Raw genomic sequence first — 21,263 nt, forward strand, 5'->3', positions numbered from 1 at the left:
ACCAAAACTATAATGTTGAGATTTCTGCTGTTGCAAGATATGATTTTGTGGAAAGTGGGGTAACACTGAATTATTCAGAAAATTTCTCAAGTATATATGATAAAAGATTAGATAGACACCACTGGAGTAATGCTCTTACACATATAAAAGTCATTGTCTTTCAGTAGAGATCTTGAATAGATAATATCTTTTTCTAGTAAAAGTTAGTTTTTTCCTCTTAAGAAAATGAATTATCACAGATGTTAGCCACTGTGAATATGACCAGGTTGCTCAAAAAGGAAGTTTTACCAGATTTATTATAGTCATTTGGGAGGAAGTTTGAAAACTGATGGAGATATAATGAGCCAAGTCAGGAAAATAAAAATTCCCAGACCAGAAAGATGTGGAAAAGGACAGAAATACACTTAATTACAGTCAGTGGATGCTATTTATGACTACTCAAATTGAGGTTTGGGCAATGGGAAGGAAGCCTGGGGGCAATGAGTTTACAGGGAGGAGAAGATGGGTAAATGTTCATATAGACTAGAGATGTACCCAAACTTGTCATGTTTTTTTAAAAAATGATTATAAGCTATAAATAACCAATCACATTTGTATCAGTCCTTTAATACAATGAATGTAAATGTTGCTAAAAATAGGGCCACAGACTTCCTTTTTGACCTTGGGCAAGTCCATTCACCTTTCTGTACCTCAGTTTCCCCATCTGTAAACTGGGCAAAATACTTCCCTGCCCAGTGGGAATGAAAATACTTCCTTACCTCCCAGAGGCGTTGTAAGGCTTAATTGGTTAATGTTTGTGAAATGCTCTCAGGTCATCTTTTGGGATGGCTCTAGTAGTACAAAGCTCTATTATTGGCATGGGATTTTATGAGTAGCTTCTCTGTCTCTGACTCAGCTATTCTTCCTGCTTCAGTGTAACAGGGCCCAGGGCTTGATGGACAGTATGTCTCTGTGCGCAGCAGTCTAACTGCTTTGCAAACTTCCTTGGAAATGGGGTCGCCTGATCTGAAAGGGGACAGCATTTCTGGAGCTGGTGCATTGAATGGCTAATTCGATCCCCCCCTCCCATCGTGTGTGGCGCAAAGCGAACAATTAATTCCCCGCAGCAGCTCTCTGTGAACTTCCAAGGGGGAAGAAAAAATGTTACAATGGGAGCTGCACAGGGTTCCACCAGGAGCAAACCAATTGGACCTGCAAGAGGGAGGGAACAGGTTTGTAACAAATATCCTCAGTTCCTTACCCACCCCTACTCCCCTTCCTGCCTGATTTCCATTCAGCTCAGGGAGGCTTCTTTTGTCCACATCCCCGTAGGGTAAAGCTGCCGTAAAACAGGGAGATGTATGCGGTTAAGCGACACCCCTGCACAGAAAATGGTAGTGACGCACAGAGTGTTGCCCCAGGGTGGTCGCACTTGGCAAAGGAAGAGTTACTCATAGTTGCAGCGTGGTTCTGGGATTAACAGCACCTGGAGGGGGGGGGGGGTCTGGGGGAAATTTTAGCCCAAAGAGGCGCCTGCCTGAGTTTATTTAGAATAGCAAAGTGCAACTCAGAGACAAGCCAGCCCAGAAGAGTGGTGTGGGAGGGGAGGGTTCTCCATCTCCCCTTGCCCCAGACATGCTGGTGAGAGGAGGAGATCGCTTGCTGCACCCTGGGCAGGAGCTCTCAGCGTGGCTCGGGGTAAGTGTGCTCTCTATTGGCATCATTTCTCTCTCTCTTCCTCTCTCTCAAGGGGGTTCTGTGAACCTGGAAGTGGTTCAGGGGGACTACAGCAGAGATGCCGATCTGCTCAGCCCTGCTATAGCTGGAACTTTCTCAACGGGCAGGCACAGTTACATCCATAGCAATAATTTTTTCACTTAATAAAAAACTGTTTGACAATGGTAATTTTTGTAAAACAATATCCTGCCTCTGTTGACATAAGTGCTTCCCTGACCCCCAGTAGTGATGAAAATCCCTTTGGGATATATTTGCTTTGTTAATTTCATAGCACTATAGCTTTAAACTATACGAACAGGAATGGTGGATATGAGAAAAAACGTTTCTGATTATTATGGGCCTGAGTTAGGCTGATCTGTTCTGCTCATCCTCCCTGGTCCTCCAGCAATTGTAGATCTGTATTTTCTAACCCTTTAGCAGCAGTATGGGTTAATGATGGAGGATCATGAAACTCCTTGATTTTCAATTTAAATCAAATTTTAAATTAATTTAAGTAATTAATTAATATCCTCCTTGGAATGCTTTAAAATGTTTGTTTTGTTTTTTGTCTGAGACTCAACTTCAATTGCTTGACTCCATGCATTCTATATTTTTAAACATATTTTTTTTGTGCATTGGACAAAAATAGTTCTTTGCTGGGAGTAGAGAACTACCGTATGTGTATGCTGTTAACTTTAATTAAAAAAAAAAAGGAGAGAAAATTCTTGGCACATTTCATGCTAAAGTATTTGCTTTTTTGCACACTCCTAAACTAAAATAACTGAAGTGAGTATCATACAATTTTCTTTATTCTTAGAATAAATTGATTGTGGGACTCAGTGGCTCAGGTGGTTAATAGTGTGAGTTTCTTATCTCTAGTTCTCCAGTTAAAATATGACCAATGGCCAAATAAAAGTAATGTCCACATGTTGGCTTGTTTAGTGAATTGTGAAATCAGCTGGAAGTCTCAGAACATTTCCTGTATGTTTTGTAGTAGGATTTTTTTGTTTTGTTTTTAATAAATATATAACGTGTTCATATGGTAGTGTGGACATAGTTCATGTGACAGCTGATGTATCATTCAGTTTTCTTTCCTGTTTAATAAAAAACAACCCAAAACCACCCTTGAAACATTCAAATTATGAACAAGACTAATTTGTGCAACCCTATGCTCTCATTGCTGTTACCCTAGTCTTCCCATCCTACTCTCTTTGTTGTCTGGAGCACCCACCTCTCTAAATCAAATTTGTAGTTTTTGGGGCAGAGATGATCTTTCACAATATGTTTGTACAGCAACTAGTAGTTGATGTAGTCTCTGGGGCTCACTGTAATACAAATAACGAATAACTATAGTGGTTGGTACCAGTGCTGCTAGACTGAGCACAGACACACAAACCTTTGTGGAAACTGACTGACTTATCTTATTCCTAGGAGTAGTCCCTTTAGGCTCTATGTGTGTTACACTGATCAAGGCGAGTGTTGAAGCTTGACCTGGCATAGTCACAATGTCTGTTCTGGTAACCCTGGGGTATGAAATCTAGAGATTGGTATTGTGCACAACGATTGTTTTCATATTTAAAATAAATAAATCATAATGCGTATTGTCAAAGTCAAAAATGAAATGATTCCTGGAATAAAACATTCTGTGATGGATTTCAGCTCAATAGCCCACCCTTAAATCCCACAAAAAAGTTCTGTGATGGAAAACGTTGATTAACTGCTATATAGCAGCTCTGAAAGCACAGCTGTGGTTCAGCCTATAAAAATGCAGATTTCTTTTTCAGGTAAGAAAACCATTTTGCTACATGAATATTTTACCTAAGAACACCACATGTTCATTGTGTTAAGTAAAGGGGCCTGTGGAGTTCTGCACTTCAAACTATTTCCATGGCAGATCTGGCCCTAACTGACCAGCCAAGAATTCCTCTAGTGCAGATTGCAGAAGAGTTCTCAGCTGACAGATACCCCAGATACCCAACTACCACACCAACTGCTTCCAAGCTCTGGTGTAGGACACATGTTAGGGGAGGATCAGAGTGCATCTGTGCTACACCATTTCATAACTGCCATGGTTCCTTAGATATCATTGCCAACTGGTGTAAGTTAGAGCAGTACCAAAGCTGCTGTAATTTACATGAATGGGCAGTGGCTGGAGCAAATGCATCATGAGATTCAAGGATATGTAATTTGATCCCTGATGCCTATCTCACACTCAACACAAGAGAGGATCTCAGCACCCGGAGGAAACTGGGCCTATATTTGTAGCAAGACTACATGCATAATGCTGACACTTAATGTCTCGTGAAATTCTTCAACACTGATTAGTTGTAACTGACCAGAGTTCAGGGAAGACCAAATCCACTTCTCTTGTCTTCATATTTTCAGAGCTCAGCGTGTACAAAGCTAGATTTGTGATTTTAAATGTAATTGTTAGACTTACTGTCAAATTAGGGTTGGATGGGAGAGCGAGGTTAAATGGGTTTAATAAAATGGATACAAATTTTAGTCTTGCTTTCATCAGTGTGAGTAGAGTTTTAAGCTGTTGAAGTCAATGGCAAAAGTTCCATTGACTTCAGTAACACCAAGATTTCACCCTTTGTCTTTATTTGCACTGTGCACAAATTTTCTTTGCCTTTAGTATCTGATGTAGAGTCAACATCAAAGTAACATTTGATACTGTCAGGTATCCATTGAATGAACAGACTGTTTCAAATAGCCACGATTAGAAGCCAGTGACTATTTGAGTACACTGCACCATCTCTTTATTTTATACATAGCAGGTAGGGATTAGATGGCTCAGCAGATACAAAGCTTCTCATCGTTCCAATACAGCACAGTTCCGTAATGATTTATGGCAGCTACTAAGTAATGGTGGTTGGTCTCAGTTCAGTGACAGTTTCCCATGTCACCAAACTATCATTATAACTGGCAGAAAGAATGGAGGGATTGAGCTACCCTCTTAAAAGGTGGTTCTTTTAAAATATGTTAGGAGGCTTGTGTTTCTGTGGTCCCATTCTGTGGACAGAAAATAAAACTTAAGTCTTAAATTCAAGCAATTTGACACCTTTCATGAGCATATCAACATAAAATATTTTAAAAACGCATTGATAATTATGTTCCTCAAATGGTGATTATTAACGGACAAAATAATTTTTCTCTTGAAAAGAAGGTATCTTACGCATTGTCTTCCATCCAACTTCATGTGGATTTTATGTAAATGATACAGTAGAATATTCTTTGTTTTAAAATCTGCTTTCAGAATAACCGAACTACCTTTCAGAAAAAGTTGTTCAAAATCCTAAATCACTGATAGAATATAATGGGTGGACTTACAATACAAATAAATTCATTTTTTAAAAAGTATTTTGAAAATACCTCTTTCACCTGCCAGATATAAACTCAGGGTTCTGTGTTTCTCCTACCAGCATTGATTACATCATACTGTAAATACCTATCACAGAGCAAAATTCTGCTAATGAATTCATGCCCAAAGCTTCCACTGTATGATTACATATATATGATCTATCCATATGATATGTATGGCTGATATATATTTATTTAGGTTTATAAAATAGCAAGAAGTGCCTTTCTGAATACTCCAGGTCCGCTGTCAAATACGTTAAAAATAAAATAAATAATAAGAGAGGCCACACTGTGACATACAATAGTACCAAATAACCAGGCAGCACAAAAATGAGCCAAGTTCTTCATCTTCCAATAATCCATCCACCAACAATATTTGCTTCATCAGGAGCCCTCCAAAATATATGTTCCTTGCAGCATTCCCTGTTGATAATACAGTCAACAGCAACAAAAGAGAGTAATGATGGGAAATATCTTTTTATATATTCTGTAGTCTTTTGCCTTCTTCTGTAGCATGAGGCATGGCTCACTTGCTGGCGGATTCTCTCTACCTTAAATTCTTTAAATGGTGATTTGAGGACGTTAGTAACTCAATCATAGGTTAGGGGTCTATTACAGGAGTGCATGGGTGAGGTTCTGTGGCCTGCGTTGTGCAGGAGGTCAGACTAGATGATCATATTGGTCCCTTCTGACCTGAGAGTCTGAGTGTATGATATTGCTTTAATTTTTCACAACTCTTTTGGGGTTGGCTGAACGCTTTTTAGATACTGTAGCTTTTTAAAAAGATAATCTTGATCTAATGATTTCTTGATATAGCTGTAAGAAGTGAGATACATATATATATTATTGAATTATAGTTTAAATAATGTACATGTGCAGCATATGATGTTAATCTTTCCTTTACTATCTCTTCTACAGTCTGTGTTGACAAGGCATTTCAAAGGATCTTGTCTAGTAAAATGTCACTTATGAAGCTTGAGAAGCTTTGGGAGTCTTCATGTGCTTGTCAGGGGTTTCCAGGTCGTCCAGTTACGCTGTCGTTCCAGGCTTCACAAAGAGATCTAAGAGAAGCAAATTGCTGGCTTTTTTTTGGAGCTGTGCTGCTTGCTTCCAGGCTCAACAGTTGGCTCAAATTACATCTTGTTCTCTGTTCCAAAGCTGACACTGCAAAATCTGATGGCTAATGTGAAATTATTTGTTGTTGTCTAATCGCTAGGTTTCTTCTACATAATTCAGAATATTCATTTGAGATGGACCTATCTGAGGACATATGACATATTTTGGTTCCACAATTAAATGGTTTTATGGATAACCTCAGTTTCACATGCAGTAACCTAGCTGAGTTATTCCAAAGATAAAAATAGGGATAATTTTAGATGTTTATAGGATACAATTTACTCACACCCCCTGTTTTGTGGTAACTGGCCTGTTGAAGAGGAGGTTGGGCATAATCAAAACTCTACCTCTTCACCCTTTCTTTGCCCACCTCCTTGGGAGGAATGGGAGAACAGAACCTGCTTTCCCAAGCCCATGCACCTATAGCCTGGATGAAGGAAAACATGATCAAGTGTGGGGTGGGTTTGGCCCCAATCTAGCCCTTAGTCAGTGTAATCTCAACCTAGTATTTGTAAGTGCATGTAAGAGAAACAGAGAGACCAAACTCAACTTTCACCACTTTGGGAATTGTCTCTTTGTAAACATGGGCAGGTTCATCAGAAGGCAGATGGATGTTTTAGTTGATAAACGACTGAGTCACATTCATTACTGACTCCCCACATGTGAGAGGAAAAGTAGAGCTAACTAAGAGGTTGTGGGAGGTCAGAACTACTAACTTGATGGACAACCGATCACAAACTCCATGTGAGATGGGGCCAAGGAAGAGGTGAAAATTCAGGAAGCAGTTAAAGGGGCAGCAGAGCTGATTGTAGTTGCTTAATGTCCTGACCAATGGAAGCTAGCAGTTTGGTAAAGAGTTTGCTAATGTATCAAACACACACACGTACACATGCACACACTTATTTTCTTCTTTTGCCTAGGCCTTGTCTGCTGTTGCCCAGAACTAACAATTGCAGCGCAAACAGTTTACAGTGTTTGATACAAATAGACAAAGAGGTCAGTCAGTGTCTGAATTCTCAGAAATTGCAGAAGAGGTATCTTGTGGCTATTGCTCTAATTCACTTTTCTGTAAGATGACTTAGTGTACTTCTGGGGGTTCATAACTATTTTAATTGGCCACATTGAAGTACATATAAAGATATTTTTAAAAAAAAATTAATTTGATGGTGTCAAAGTGCTAAAATTATTTTCTTCCAAACGTCTGAATTATTTCTGCAAAAGTAAGAACTCAAGATTGACAAAGTTGAGACTAAAATTCTGCCTTTACCTACACTATATGATTGGGGTGCTGTCTCGCATGTGGTATGTATATTTTCGAGAGAATTGTGTTGTGACCCTCAATTCTGGGGTAAACTATGTAGTGTTTTGTGGGGGACGGGTTGATTTTCGAACACTTTAAAATAAAGATTGTCCAAACCATATAGAATTTGAGATTATTCTGTTAGGCTTTTGTTAATTAAGAAAAGAGAGCTAAACTGACTACTGTATTTATAATTTGTTTCTTATTGCCACAGGGGAACACTTTTATAACAAGAGTAATGCCTGGAAGGGTATGGCCTATCATTCTTCTGTGAATAGAGCTAGAACAAAGAATAAGAGAAATGTTAATGGGGAAAGAAAATCTAATTTGGCTTGGGAAAAAGCTTAAAAACTGACAACTGTTTCAATTGTTTTACATTATGACTGGATGATTAGATCTAAATGCTGACTTGGCTAGTTTGTATCCCAGCAATGAATTGTCTTTAAAAAACAAGTTACATATAATACTACACAAATACCCAACTTATTCTTTTGGCTCTAGAGGTTTTAATAAGTTGTGCAATGCAGAGTTATAAGGACTGCATGGATGCATCTTCTGACCAATATCTGATCTGTGCTGGTGCTGGATATAGTTTTAATGTGTAAAGTATTGGATGCTGATTTGTTTGGGGCAGAGGGAACACTGATTATTTTGTTAATATTTAAGGCATAATATAATGGTACCCTCATTGTGCAAGAAAATCTAGTTCTGGAGTCAGTATCATACTAACTGCGCAAGAAGAATCTAAACTACTGTTGTGGGCCAGGGACACCCATGCTCTATTATATTAACTGAGGCATGTTTTTTTTTATTTATAAGCAAGGATAGCATCTGTTTAAAAACCATGCTCCTGTTGAACATGTTTACCTGCCCTTGTAACAAGTAACATCTAAGATGTCTCTGAATGAAATAGCTGAGAGGTGGAAAAGTCCTTATTTCTATCTTTGTTTGTTTACTTTTGTGCACTTGCCAGCACTTTGTGTGGTTGGTTTTTGTATTTTCTCTGATCAGTTAGGCCCTGATTCTGCAAACACATACTTAACTTCACATCCTGAAGAGGAAGCCAACCTATTTATTCTGCCAGATCTTTAGCCATTTGAATATTGTATCACTAGGCAAGCCCAAATACTGAGAAGCAGGCTCTTTATTTTCTGTAGAACTGCAGCAGCATGATGGGGACATAAATAAACATGTCCAGGGTTGTAAAAATACTACTTCCTTCACAGGAGTGACCCTGTACCTCTCAGGATACTTAAAACAATCAGTTCCTCCCTTTTTTCTGTGATGGTAAGCCACCATACACAAAGGAATAGAATTTTGAAAAGGGAATGTTTTCGTTCCCAGAGGCTTATTTCTCAAGAGGAAGAAATGAGCAGCGAGAAAAGATAACTAATGTAAAATATTTTGGTTCTATTTTTTAAAAAACAGGATATAATTTTTTTATTGGATGAAAGTCTGTTACTTTTTTTAGTTGGAGCTGTTCCATATCTAGATTTTGAACAATTGGTTATTTCCTTTTGAGGGAAATAGAGGAACAATTACAGCGTAATTCCATCATGATTCTCGGTCAGAAGCTTGAAGAAATACAATGCACGAGATATTGGTTGACCTGCCGCTGCAGCAAACTAAGCCATATTTTTGTCATGACTTTTTGAAGTTTCCAGTAGATGTGGTCTGTGTCCATCACAGCTGTATTTCGATACAACCTGCTCCATTTTTCCAATTTAAATAGCATTTCATTTATATTGACAAGGGGCATTGGTTGTGCTGGTATGTAGTGATGCACATATACACACAGCAGAATTCCACTGTTTCAAAAGGAATTTGAAAATGGAGATTATTTTTGGAATAGAAATCTGATTCAACCCCGCCCCCTCCAAATTGGGTGGAAGATTCCATGTGACTTTTTTAACTTCAAGAAATAGTGCCTAGGTGTTGGCTCAGGTTTAAAGCCCAAAGTTCTGTGTTCATTGCTGCTTCTTTGCAAGTCATTCTCTGCCCCTCCCCAGATGCAGGTACAAACTCACATTTTCACGGAAAGAATGCAGACCAAGCCCCTCACCCTGTAAGCATTTGAACTTAATAGGACTACTCCCATGTGTAAGGTTATTCCCTGTCTGTAAGTGTTGGTAGGAATAGGGTCTCTCTAAGATAAAAGTTGCTTCAGAAGCTTACAGTTAGAACTAGGAACCCTTTCAGGCCTTGGGCTTGCCATGAGGGGTTTGTGTGTGTGTGTGTGTGTGTGTGTGTGTGTGTGTGTTTGTTTGTTTGTTTAAAGTATTGATTTAGAATATTTAATTTCAATGTTAATCCAGGATCCCAGAGCTCAGGCTCCGCCCCGCAGCCTGAGCCCCGTCAACAGTCAGCTGATCAAAACTAGCCACAGGTGTAAATACCCTCAGAGCCTGGATCAGATGGCTCTGAAACCCAGTAAGGGGGGTTGGGCTTTGGAGCCTGGGCTCCAGCCCAAGCCAGAACATCTACACTGCTATTTTTAGCCCCAAAGCCCAAGCCCCAAATCAGCTGACCTGGGATCTGAAACTCCTGCCATGGGTCTTTTGTGCAGTGTACATGTACCCTGTGTGATTTCCATAGTATGAGAGGCAAGAGAGAAATAGGTAGGGGACTTGAGATCTTGCTGGATGAAAGCCACTTAAAAATATAGGGTGGTATTTTCAGAAGTACCTAAGTAATTTACAAGTTCCATTATCTTCCAGTAGGATTAGTACTCCTAAATCCTTAGAAGCTTGCAAAAACCTCGCCCTTAAATTATAGTCACTGTCTTTTTGGCCCAAAAATGTGTGGTGAAATCAGTAGGTTGGTCCAAAAAAGATGCCTTACTATTTATTTTATCAATTTAGATTACATCTAGTCACTATCGTATTTTACTCTCCATTCTAAGTGCTCTTTTATCAATCTGAATGTGTTTTAGGTAGAGAAATAAGAAGAAAAGTTCATAAATTGGTCTCTCTTTCTGAAACTTAGCTTGAATAATTTTTTTTTTTTTTCAGATTTAAAGTTTTTTATTGAGTAAATGTTTCAAAAAATAACAAACAGGTAACCCATAGAGTTTAAAGGGGCAAAGTTATACAACATCCTGGGACTATATGCAGGTTATCGGGAGGTGTGGGGAGTGGCTGAAAGCCTGGGGAGAATAACAAGGGATAATCTGCGGGGTCCTGGATGGGGGGGTGGTGGTATGGGCGCTAAGAGATACAAGGGAATATATGGGAATGGGGGAACGTCACTAAGTATGCCTGTGGGTTACTTTTTGGGGGTTTTTAACAAAGAGAGTAAATAAGTCCATACAAAGTGGTGCGTCCCTCATTAAGTCCGATGCTTCAGCAGTCGCCGCGTCCGCTGGTGTGTCCCTCGCCGCGTCCGCTGGTGTGTCCCCCACCGCGTCCGTCGTGGTGGTGGTCGGTTGGGTCCGTCGGTCCGGAGGAAGGGTCCTGTGGTGGCGCTCCGTCCCTCTCCTCATGGTACTGCCGGTGGCCGGTGATGTGCTCTACGTAGATGTCCCGAGACCACCGGATGGAGTCCGAGATCATGAGGCGCCGCATGACTCAGCTACGTTTCAAGTCCACCTTGTTGCAGAGCTAAGTAAGGAAAGTTATCATTGCACTAGCAATGCACTAGCACTATTGAGGTATTCTGGCCAAAAATAATGGCAGAAAAATCCAACCAAAGTCTGCGTTGTTCTGTGCAAAATCTGCTTTGTCATTATCTTCAGTGTGTTAAAACACCACCACCCCACATTCCTACTTTCCAACATAACTCTGCACACCACCAGCTTTACATATTCTGCCACCCTGGGTAAAATAAAAACTTGCGCCTCCAGCAAGAGCTGGAGCATCGAAATTGACAAGAAATCCAGGAAGCTGGAGCCTGCCTCTGGGAGGGGATGGGGTAGTTGCTGCCCACTGCCAGCGGGGACACAGACGGTTGCTGCCCGGCTTCTGGCTGCATCCTAGGGAGCGAGGAAGGTGGACGGCTGCCGCGAGTGTCCCGGCTGCACACTGGAATCGGGCGGGAGGCGGGTGGCTGCAGCCCAGCAGCTGCCCTTTACGTTTTGCCGCCCTAGGCAATTGCCTACTTCGTCTATGGCTAAGGCTGAGCCTGACTGCATATGAGACAGTCAGAGGGTCCTGACTTGTGTAGCTGTCTCATTGCACCATCTAGTGGAATGTGGAGTCTATAATGTACACGCCTTGGATCTGGACATGAAGCTGTGCTGATTTATACTTGCTGAGGCCCATGGACACAGAAGTGATCTCTAGACGGCTAATGGACTGTTGGAAGGACTTGGGAGTTTTTTAATTTAATTTTTAGGGTTTCTGCATTTACCTCTATTGTTCTTTTGGCTTGTAAGTACATTTCTGTCGATGCATTTCCATGTGAGATGGAAATTCAACTCCTGTTATTAAATTCTTCACTTAATTTTAACATACAGTGTGAGGAAAAGAGGGAAGGAAATGAATTCTCTTTCATCTAGTATTATAGCCTTAAATGCATTTTCCCCCTCTGTAATACGGATCCCCAGCAATGGAAACATTTTAAGTAAACACCTTTGGAAGGTTAATCAAGTTATGGGAGGGAATGGAAAGGTAAAAGGGGATGGATGGAGAGGGGAATTGTTAAGGAATATATAAGAACTGTACAAAGAATTTTTGCTGAGTTTTTCAGTGGCTAGTAGTGATTTTGGGGTTCCAAACTTGAGACATTTTTACATGGACCTACTTTTCAGTCCCCAGGCTTTGAAAATGAGACCTTTATGATGTCTCAAGATGATTGCTCCAAATCACTTTTTAAAATATTTGGGCCTTGACGTTTTTAGAAGAAAGCAGGTGGTGAGACTGAAATGTTTTGAAAGGGAGTGTCTTATTGGAAGAGAATTTTTTGTACAAGCAAGCCGAGATCAGCAACACTTCTACAACATCTTTTATGTATTTACATTTTTCCAAGTTACCCTAATTTTAACACTTTCCAGATAATTATATGCATGGTTACCAATGTGTTTTATTTAAGGAGTCTTGAGTGCCAGTAAAGAAATAGATAGAGCTGTGCAAGGAATTATGCATTATACACAGTAATATGGAAAAAATATATAAATTGCCACCTCCCACAGCTCCTTCTCCTTCCCAAGCACCCCCTGTCAAGATTAGCAGACCAGTGACTTTACATGGAGCTTTAACAGCTCCAGCCTGCACAAAAGCAGTTCCTTTTACTTCAGCTCCTAGAGCTTCAAAGGAAGCTACAATGGATGGCAGAGACTATAGAGGATTATCGGCCAAAGGAATTCAGTTCAAGCAATATCCCTGATTCCTTTAATAAATGACTCCTTTGAGGAAGGGGAAGTGATGTCCAGTGAGCCTGAGGAAGGGCCTTCTGAACCACATTCATCCAGAAAATCCCTGATAGAAGTAAAGGAGAAATCCTCTACCAAGGTTACCCAAATCTCCCCGACTTCATTGAGGAAATGGAAATGGTGTCCTCGGAGCCTGAGGAAGCACCAGGTGAAACAGACTCATCTAGAAGATTCCTGATTGAGGATCTATCCTATCTGTGCAAATATCTTATGAAGCAACTCAGGCTAAAACGTTATACCTCACAAAGTGGCTCAAGGAAATTGCCCCGTGTTATGGAGGGGAAGCCAGATACCATTCCCCTCCACCCATCCATCAGTTCCTTAGTTAAAAACATCTGGCGGGCTCCAGATGCTCAGTTTGTTACCTGCTCATCTGGCTAAGCTTTACAAACTTCCAGTTGAGAAAGGGAAGCTGTGGGCCTTCACACCCAGAATTGATTCAGCAATAGCATCTCCCGTCACCAAATCTTTATGCCCTGTTGAGGGGGAAACTGCTTTCAAGGACCCTTTAGACCGTAAGTTAGATGAAACCCTTAAGAGTTCCTATGAATTTACTACCATCCAGCCTTCAGTCTCCATTTACTTCTTGTATGCAGCTAAGTCACTGGTGGAATGGCTAAAGAAATGATTACCCCACTCTAAGAGGCCTGTTTCTAGGTCATCTCGCAAAGTGTGCACCCTTTGTGACCTGGCATCCCGCTATCTTCATGATGCAGCCCAGGATTCCTTCCACCTGGCTGCCCATAACATAGCAACTCTCACAGTGGCTAGAAGAGCCCTTTGGCTCCGTCCCATAACAGGTAGAGAACTTTCAGCCAAACTCAAACTTGTTGGCCTTCCTTACGATGGTAGTCATCTCTTCAGGGAGACCGTAGACCAGGCCTTAAAGGATCTTTTGAAAGTACAGTTATACCAGCAGATCAAGAAAAACCCCAGGCCTCTAACTCCTCCCATGCCTCCAGCAGGCCTAACAAGGATGTCCGGTATCCTCCTTCCTCATATAGACCTAGCTGGTATAGATACAGGTATTAGGGAAACCGTTTTGTTCACTTCTCTGGCTACAGGGGAAGAGATCAGACCAGCGAATACCAGCTTCACCAAGAGTTCTGACTATTTTTCCTCTCAATGGAGGGTGGCAATAAGGAGGAAGCTTTTGGTTTGTCTCAATTAATGGAAAGAAATAGCCTCCAATTGCAGACATCTCTCTTTTATTTTCTGAAATTATCCTGTAGGTTTTCAAGAACTTCCAATTCTCCCTCATATTTCCCTCTCCTTATTGCCCTAAGTCCTGGGGAAAAGAGACATAGTCCTGCTCACTGTGCATCACTTGCAAACCATTCATGCCATCATTCCGTTCCACTCAGAGAAGAGGTTCACAAGCATCAAATTTGTTTATTTAGAAGTCCACAAGGAATCCGAGGGCAACCCTCACATCCTGAAATGGGCAAATCAGTTTGTCTTCAGAAAGAGGTTCCAGCTAGAATCCACATGAACTGTGGATCACCACGATGCTTATTGCCACATGCCATCCACTTCCCAACAGTGACAATTTGGTCTGGGGAATTCTCGCCTGCAGTAGTGGATTCCTCCTTTCACCTTTGCCTGGGCCCCGTCTCTCTTTGGCAAGATGAAGACTGTGTTAGCAGCCCACCTGAGGACAAGTGGAGTGGAGTTGTTGGTACATCACTTGCACAGTTGTTTGTTCAAGGTGCCTTCTTACTAGTGGCTTGGGGAATTCCAATTCTGAAGATATTAAAATCTCTCTTTATGGAGGTGAACAAGTCCAAAAGTTTGCTGTCACCTACTCAACACCTGGCTTTGGGTGTCCATTTCCTGATATATGTGGGAAGAGCATTCCTTAGTTTTGCAGCAGAAGCATGAAAAGTCAAGCATTTTGTATAGATGCTTTTTTGTTCTGGTGGAATCAGTCTTTCATATCTATCTCTTTCCCTCAGTTACTCTGCTGTACCAAGACCCAAGCAAACAAGGCCCTTTCTATTGTAATTGCTCCTCCTGGTCCAAGCAGGTATGGCTTGTAGGTCTGGTCCTACTATCATTGGATAGATCCTGGTTTCTTCTGCACGTTTTTAACTTCTCAGGGCTAGGCACTGTCAACCTATTTCATTTTTTGTTACATTTCTCCTTTTTAATATTTACTTTGTGTTTGGACTGCTATGGACACTCACTCTGGGGAAAAGAGGAGGACCAAGACAGGGTTGTAAGAGAGTGCCAAAATCTTTGCTTCTGTGTAATTGTTCCTCTGGCCTGCTATTTAAATAAAATAAGCAACAAGAAGACATCAGAGATGCAGAAACAATATTTACAAGTAAAAATTATTCTTCTGGATGGATTTTTTTAATTTAATTTATTTTTAATTATATTCTCACAAACCCTCCCACACCATTTGTACTTACCCCTTTTACAGTTATTTAAACCTATCTTCTACTTCAATGGGTCTTGCCATGCTTTGAATTTGGGTCCCTGATAATTCTGTATTAGTGATGTCACAGTCTTTTTACCCATCCCAAACCTGTACCCTTTCCTTGGATTTCTTGCAGCTGACTATTTTTGTTGCTGATTTTTAAATATAATGTATTGGGGTGGGAATGGTGGAATATGTGCATTTTACTTGGTTTTGGCCTGATTTATTTATTTTTTTCCCAGATTTGCTGAGCATATACAACTCCTAGGGCTTAATTCTACAAGCTGCTAAGCACTCTGACCCTGGTCTAGCAAAGGACTTTAAGCATATGGCTGCAATGGGACTCCTTGCATGCTTAATGTTAAGTGCTTTGCCAGGTCAGGCCAGAGAGCATAGCACCTACAGGATTGAGCTCCCATTTTGTTGCACATTATGGGTGAACAGCATCTCTTAAAAATCAGGCCAGCTTTATATTTGCTATGCCACTCATGGTTTTGATGCAGGAAAAGTAAGGAAATTCCAAAACTATTTTGCAACCTAACTTTTGTTTGAAGTATGAAGTTATTTTTGAGTTAACCTCACAATCCTTTAGGACACAAAGCCCAGCTTGTGGTCCCATGTTCATACAAAACAACTTTCTCCTTGTTGGTGCCGAAGGAATGGTTCTTGATGTATTGGAATGCATTGTTGGCAATTGTGCTCTGGAAGCTAAATGATGTTTACATTTTAGCCCTCCTGGTAAGTGCAGAGAAATATAGGAGATCATGTGGACAAAGCAGGACTCTGCATTAAACCTATCCTGTGGAGAAATAATCCAATGTTTTCCAGTGCTGCATGAATTTTCAGCCATTTTACAAATGTATCCCAACACCGAAAGATGAAATCTACAAACTATTTTTTGTGTGCGAACGTGCTAAACTTGCCACAAATGTCTGTTTCTCTGCATTTGACGTTTAAGCTAATTGTCTATGAAGCTTTCTTATATAAACCCTAGGAGAAAAAATTATGGTTCTATATCTGCAAAAGTGTACAGCATTCACTTACCGTTTATGGACTGATAGTTTACTTTATTTTCCATTAAAATGATCTCTTTTGGGTGCACGACTAATTTTTTGTCCTGTTTTTATTATTTAATATTTTAGTAAAAAACAACACAGTATTTGCAGCCAGTGAGAAATTGGAATAATGTTCCTTCCTCTTTAATATTTTACTCACTTTTTGTTTGCTGGAGTTTAATAAGGCCCTAATCTTGCAAGCATTTATGCATATGAATAATTTTACTCACATGAGTAATCCCCTTGAATTCAGTGGGATTACTCACTGGTGTAAAGTTAGTCAGGTGCATAAGGATTTGCAGGATTGAGGCCTAAGAGTTCGGTTTTAAGATTTATTCTAGTCACAGGCTATTAACCATAGTTTAAGATAAAACACCCTGAGAGTAATTGAACCAAACATTAGTTTTTAAAGTAACATACTACTAGCATAGCCTGACTTTAAATAACCATGAATGCATATCTTAAATGATCTTGTTTTAAAGTTTCAGCTATACTTACCGGAAAAATATAAATATTAACTATTCAAAATAAAAATCTCCTGCGTATTAATATGTGTTCTGACATCTAAAATTAATTGTCTTAAAAAAGAAGATTGTTTTTTGTCTCATAAGTGGAACTTGTTTAAGTATTAGGAGATTTCTTTTTGTGTTTTGGTGTGTTACTGTGTGAAATGACAGCAGGATTTGTTGAGTATGTAGGCCACTATTGTATTAGAATTACATAACAATGTTGAGTGGTGAAAACTGATGAAAAGCCTGGGATGCACAGAGTCCCCTAACAGATTATATACCCTGCAACAATGAAGACAGCTCAAGCTCTACAGAGAATGTGGGCACATGCAGTGAAAAAGTTGAGGATTTTAAAAGGGCATGTGAGTTCTTTTTACATTATGTCTTGTTGTAAGACCTCCCTACACTTTCACACCTAAGTATTGTTCTTTTTAAAAGTGTTTGTTTGGTAAGTCAGTAAACAGGAATTTGCATAAATGTGTGATAATTTTCAATGAGGGTTGTGTGTTCTATACACAGTGTAATTTTTGTTCTCTTAACAACTTATCATTCAAAATTTACATTCCTGAATAGTTTTGTAATGCATCTATTCTAGCTATTAATAAGGCATCTATCACCTTGGTATCTGAATACCATGAATATTTAAACAAACCTGATAGTGATATTTTAATTAGAAAAATTCTACTGGCTAAAGTTGCTACTGAATTCATATTGGCTAACTACAGTAAGTTTCATTTACATAGAAAACACCACAGTTCCAATTGAAGGAAAACCTAGGTAAACTCAACAAACAGTTACTTTTAGTAATTTAGTAATCAATGGGATTCTTTTCTTTTGTTTGTCCCTCTTGTCAGCAGTTTTTTTGTGTGTGTGTGTGTGGTTAATGCAGTAACCATTGTGTTCCTGTGAGACTTTAAAAGAAACAAAAACTATAGTCTGTCTTTGCATTTCCCTTCAGCTAGTCAAGGACATGAAAAAGTCTCAAGGATAAAAGGTGCTTTTCTTTTGGTACATCATTTTCCTTGGCATGCTGATTTCTAACAAAGTAGGAGGAATTTTGTTCTTGTGGTAGAGGGTTATATCCTACTTCTGATACAGTCAGAACTCCTCAGCTGGTGATTTATTACATTTGTAGGCACCCCCTTCCTCTCTTTCTCCTTCTTTCCATTAATCTGTCAGTACTGGTTAGCATCTCAGCACTGTCAAGCAGCAGTACATTTTATAATGTTAAAGAGATTATTAGTTGGAGATTTAGGGCAGTGCAGATGTTTTTGGGGCCTAGTGGACTTCCAAGGGCACCATTCAGTACTTGGCACTGCATTATGTAGCCTGTAATTTTATCCGTATGTTCAGGACTAGTTCTCTGGACTTGGTTATAGATTTTTCCTTCCTTAATTTCTTTTCATGATCGGCTAACATATTTCTAAGCATGATTTTTCCACTGAAACTGATCTGGTTAGGATTCCACTGCTGGAAGCCTACCAGGTAGCTGTGACGAGACCTTGCTGCTGGGTGTTCAGCCTCCAGAGTCTGAACAGACCCCAGGTACTGTCCCTGTCTTGCAGTCCCTAGGCACAGTCTCAAGGTGTAGAACCTCTGGCTAGTGCCCTGTCCTGAAAGTTGCGACCATGTGGTCTCCAGCCCAGATCCTGGAACCAGTGCTAGCCCCTCAGAATACCCCTATAGTGTAACACACCCTCTCCGAGAACTCCAGTCAAAGTTTACCTCTTCAAGGGGCATTTTCCTGCCTCAGTTTCCTCACCACTCCAGGGCGTTTGCTGGGTGTCAGGGTCCATTCAGTGTCCTTGTGTTGCAGTGCATAGCTTGTGTTCTGAAACATGGAGCCTTCTCCCTAGGTCAGCTTGTGTCCTCTGACCTTGGCCAATCTGTGCCTTTCCTCTCCATCATTGACATCTTAATATGCCCAGGACCAGCCTAAGAATCTTGAGGGAAGGAACAATAAAACTATTTGGAATACACACCACATTTAGCTAACTGACTCATTTTACATTAAAAATGTTTTGGCTTTTTGGTGGGAGGAGTTTATCAGATTTTACCACTACCAGCCTACAGCCTGTTGCTGCAGAAATTGAGCCCAGCTGCTTGTCCTTCCAATTTTAGAGATCACTTGATATCCACTCACATTTTTAAGACTCTCTTCAAGGGAAACTGCTAGATTGAAATGACAGCTGAGAACTCCTCTGCCCCGAAGCCAGTACTGCATATAGTTTAAAAAACAAACAAACCAGAAAAGCAGAACAGAAAATGCCTCAGTTCACAAGGATTTTTTTCTGTGCAGGATTCTCCCACATGTTGGAAGAGGGGAGAGAGAGACTGTAAAGTAGCGACTAGCAGCAGCAGTTAAACTGTCTAGTTATACTAGCCAGCTGGTGACATGGGAATAGCTGGAAGCACCATTATTTGACAGATGATTATTTCACTGACCATGTGTTTCAGCAAGTAGGTTAATCTACTCTACCCTGGGCAAGGATGCTTTAATAGCAATGATTTTAACTCTCTCTCTCACTACGCTAGAGGAGAAGACAGATGTTTTAAAATCTTTATTTCTATAGATTTTAATACTACCTCCTTTTCCTGATAAAACCTCCACTTTGATTTTTATAGTGTATTTTTGTTTGTTGTAGTTATAGTTCTTGATTTGTAGGATCTGCTAACTTCTGAATTTGAGGACTTAGATTATCTATCCATTTATAAAGGCTATTAGTGCATTATTAATATGAAGATGTTTGCATTGGTGTGTGCTAATGTATTTCTGAATTACAAACTGGTAAGCGTGGTGAATATTTTGGATGTTTCTTAAATAATGTTTGGAGCAGGGATTCTCAGCTTTCTTCAGCCAGTGACTCCACAGTGAAACTCTACCACCTAGTCCCCTTCAGGTGTACCAGAATCCATTGTGCGGGTTCTTCCTGAGACACTTCATGCGGTCTTTAACTGACCATCCATGAGAACAGCAACAACGGCCTGCTTATGGTCTTCTGCTGCATGAAAACAATTGTATTAGAAAACATTGGGAATACAGGACTTCAAAATAGCTAATGAAGATGGGGACAGCCTAATATAGGTGGACCTTATTGTAGTGTTAACTGTACTTCTAAAAATATACAACACTTACGCACTTCCTTCCTTCACTTCTACTCTTTTCTTGTTTAGCTGTTAAAGCTGGTCAAAGTTCCATTTGACCTATTTTTCTATGGAAAATAGGGTTTTTGAATAACAGAATTTTTTGCAAAATGTGTCTGCTTTCCATGAAACATGTCTACTTTCAATCGAAAAACTGAACTAAAGATCGTTTTTGTTCATAAATAAAAAAATTTCCATTCAGAAGTGCTACTTGGTGCCCTGTGGGATTTGTAGTTCGGGTATCTTATGATCCCATTTTTCTCTGTGGGCCATGCATACCAAGTAACTCTACATCTCCTGTGTGCACTACAGCCATGTGATCCCTGTGATGCATCACAGCATCTCAGCAATAAGGGAGGCCATGGTACATTGTGAGAGATGTAATCCAGCCAGGTCTGTTACTCTGGATTCCTAACATCAACATTGAGTTTTTCTTATTATTTACTGATGTTTGGATGCTCTTTTTCCTTCCTAAAACTTATTGTTGCTAAATTAGCATCTTGGGGGAAGGGGTAGTCCCACCTGTAAATACTGTTCAGCATTGGAATCTTATAAATTATGATGTAGAATCCAATGGTCATATTTCCAGTCATTGATTAGGAGCCTTTATCATGAATGATTTCTAAATTGCCCTTAGTCTTGAATTTACAATATTTTGTCCGTTTTCAGAATCCAGACAGTATGTTGTGGTTTATTTTATATTGGTCCAAAGAATGTTCACTGCAGGGTGTTACCAGGGTGTACATACATGTGTGCATGCACAAAAAAAAAAAAGTGTGCATATATATAACCTGCTAAATTCGATGTTCCATCTCCATTTTTTTCCCTGTTAGTCCCATTGTCATTTGACATAAAAAAAAACCAAAAACAAAACTGTTCTATAGCTCACTCTACCAAATATTTAGGATAGTCGTTTTAAACATTTCTGAAATGGGAACTTTCAGATTTTATTTTGGAGTAGTTGTGTGTTTTATATTGCTTTATGGTTAATTGCTTTTTTGTTTTGGTTTTTGTATAACAGGCCTCAGGCATGGAAGAGCTGATATGGGAACAGTACACTGTGACCTTACAAAAGGTGAGAGCTTATGTTATATTTTTAGTTTTCAAATGCTCCTGCGCTGCTTTTATTTTAAGCATGCGCGACTACAGTTTTTGTTAACATATTTGGATCTGAAACTTGGTTATTTTTGCTAGCCACAATGGATATTGCTCATCTTGAGTTTTTTTCAGTGCTGGGTAATCACATAATTCTCATGATGTTTTTTTTTTTTAAATCCATTTAAAAAAGACC

The 21,263-nt window shown here is 39.8% G+C and overlaps 1 protein-coding gene and 1 pseudogene across 4 annotated transcripts in view; both read left to right on the forward strand.

The window, feature by feature from the left end:
* The window catches only part of TJP2 (tight junction protein 2), a 78,060-nt gene that overhangs the window by 30,728 nt on the left and 26,069 nt on the right, over positions 1-21,263 (forward strand). For 2 of the 4 annotated variants that reach the window (XM_067569292.1, XM_067569291.1), the window contains exon 3: positions 20,994-21,047. In XM_067569292.1, coding sequence (XP_067425393.1) covers positions 21,003-21,047 — 45 coding nt within the window. In that variant the 5' untranslated portion in view covers positions 20,994-21,002. Of the gene's footprint in view, positions 1-913; positions 1,212-1,570; positions 1,678-20,993; positions 21,048-21,263 lie in introns of those variants that run through there. The other 2 variants (XM_067569289.1, XM_067569290.1) reach the window with 2 other exon arrangements.
* On the forward strand, positions 13,920-15,201 carry LOC137166676 (uncharacterized; annotated as a pseudogene).

This window comes from Emydura macquarii, unplaced genomic scaffold (genome assembly GCF_026122565.2).
Source record: "Emydura macquarii macquarii isolate MOO-44397 ecotype Brisbane River unplaced genomic scaffold, CSIRO-AGI_Emac_v2 contig_2897, whole genome shotgun sequence".
In the NCBI taxonomy this organism is placed as follows: Eukaryota; Metazoa; Chordata; order Testudines; family Chelidae; genus Emydura; species Emydura macquarii.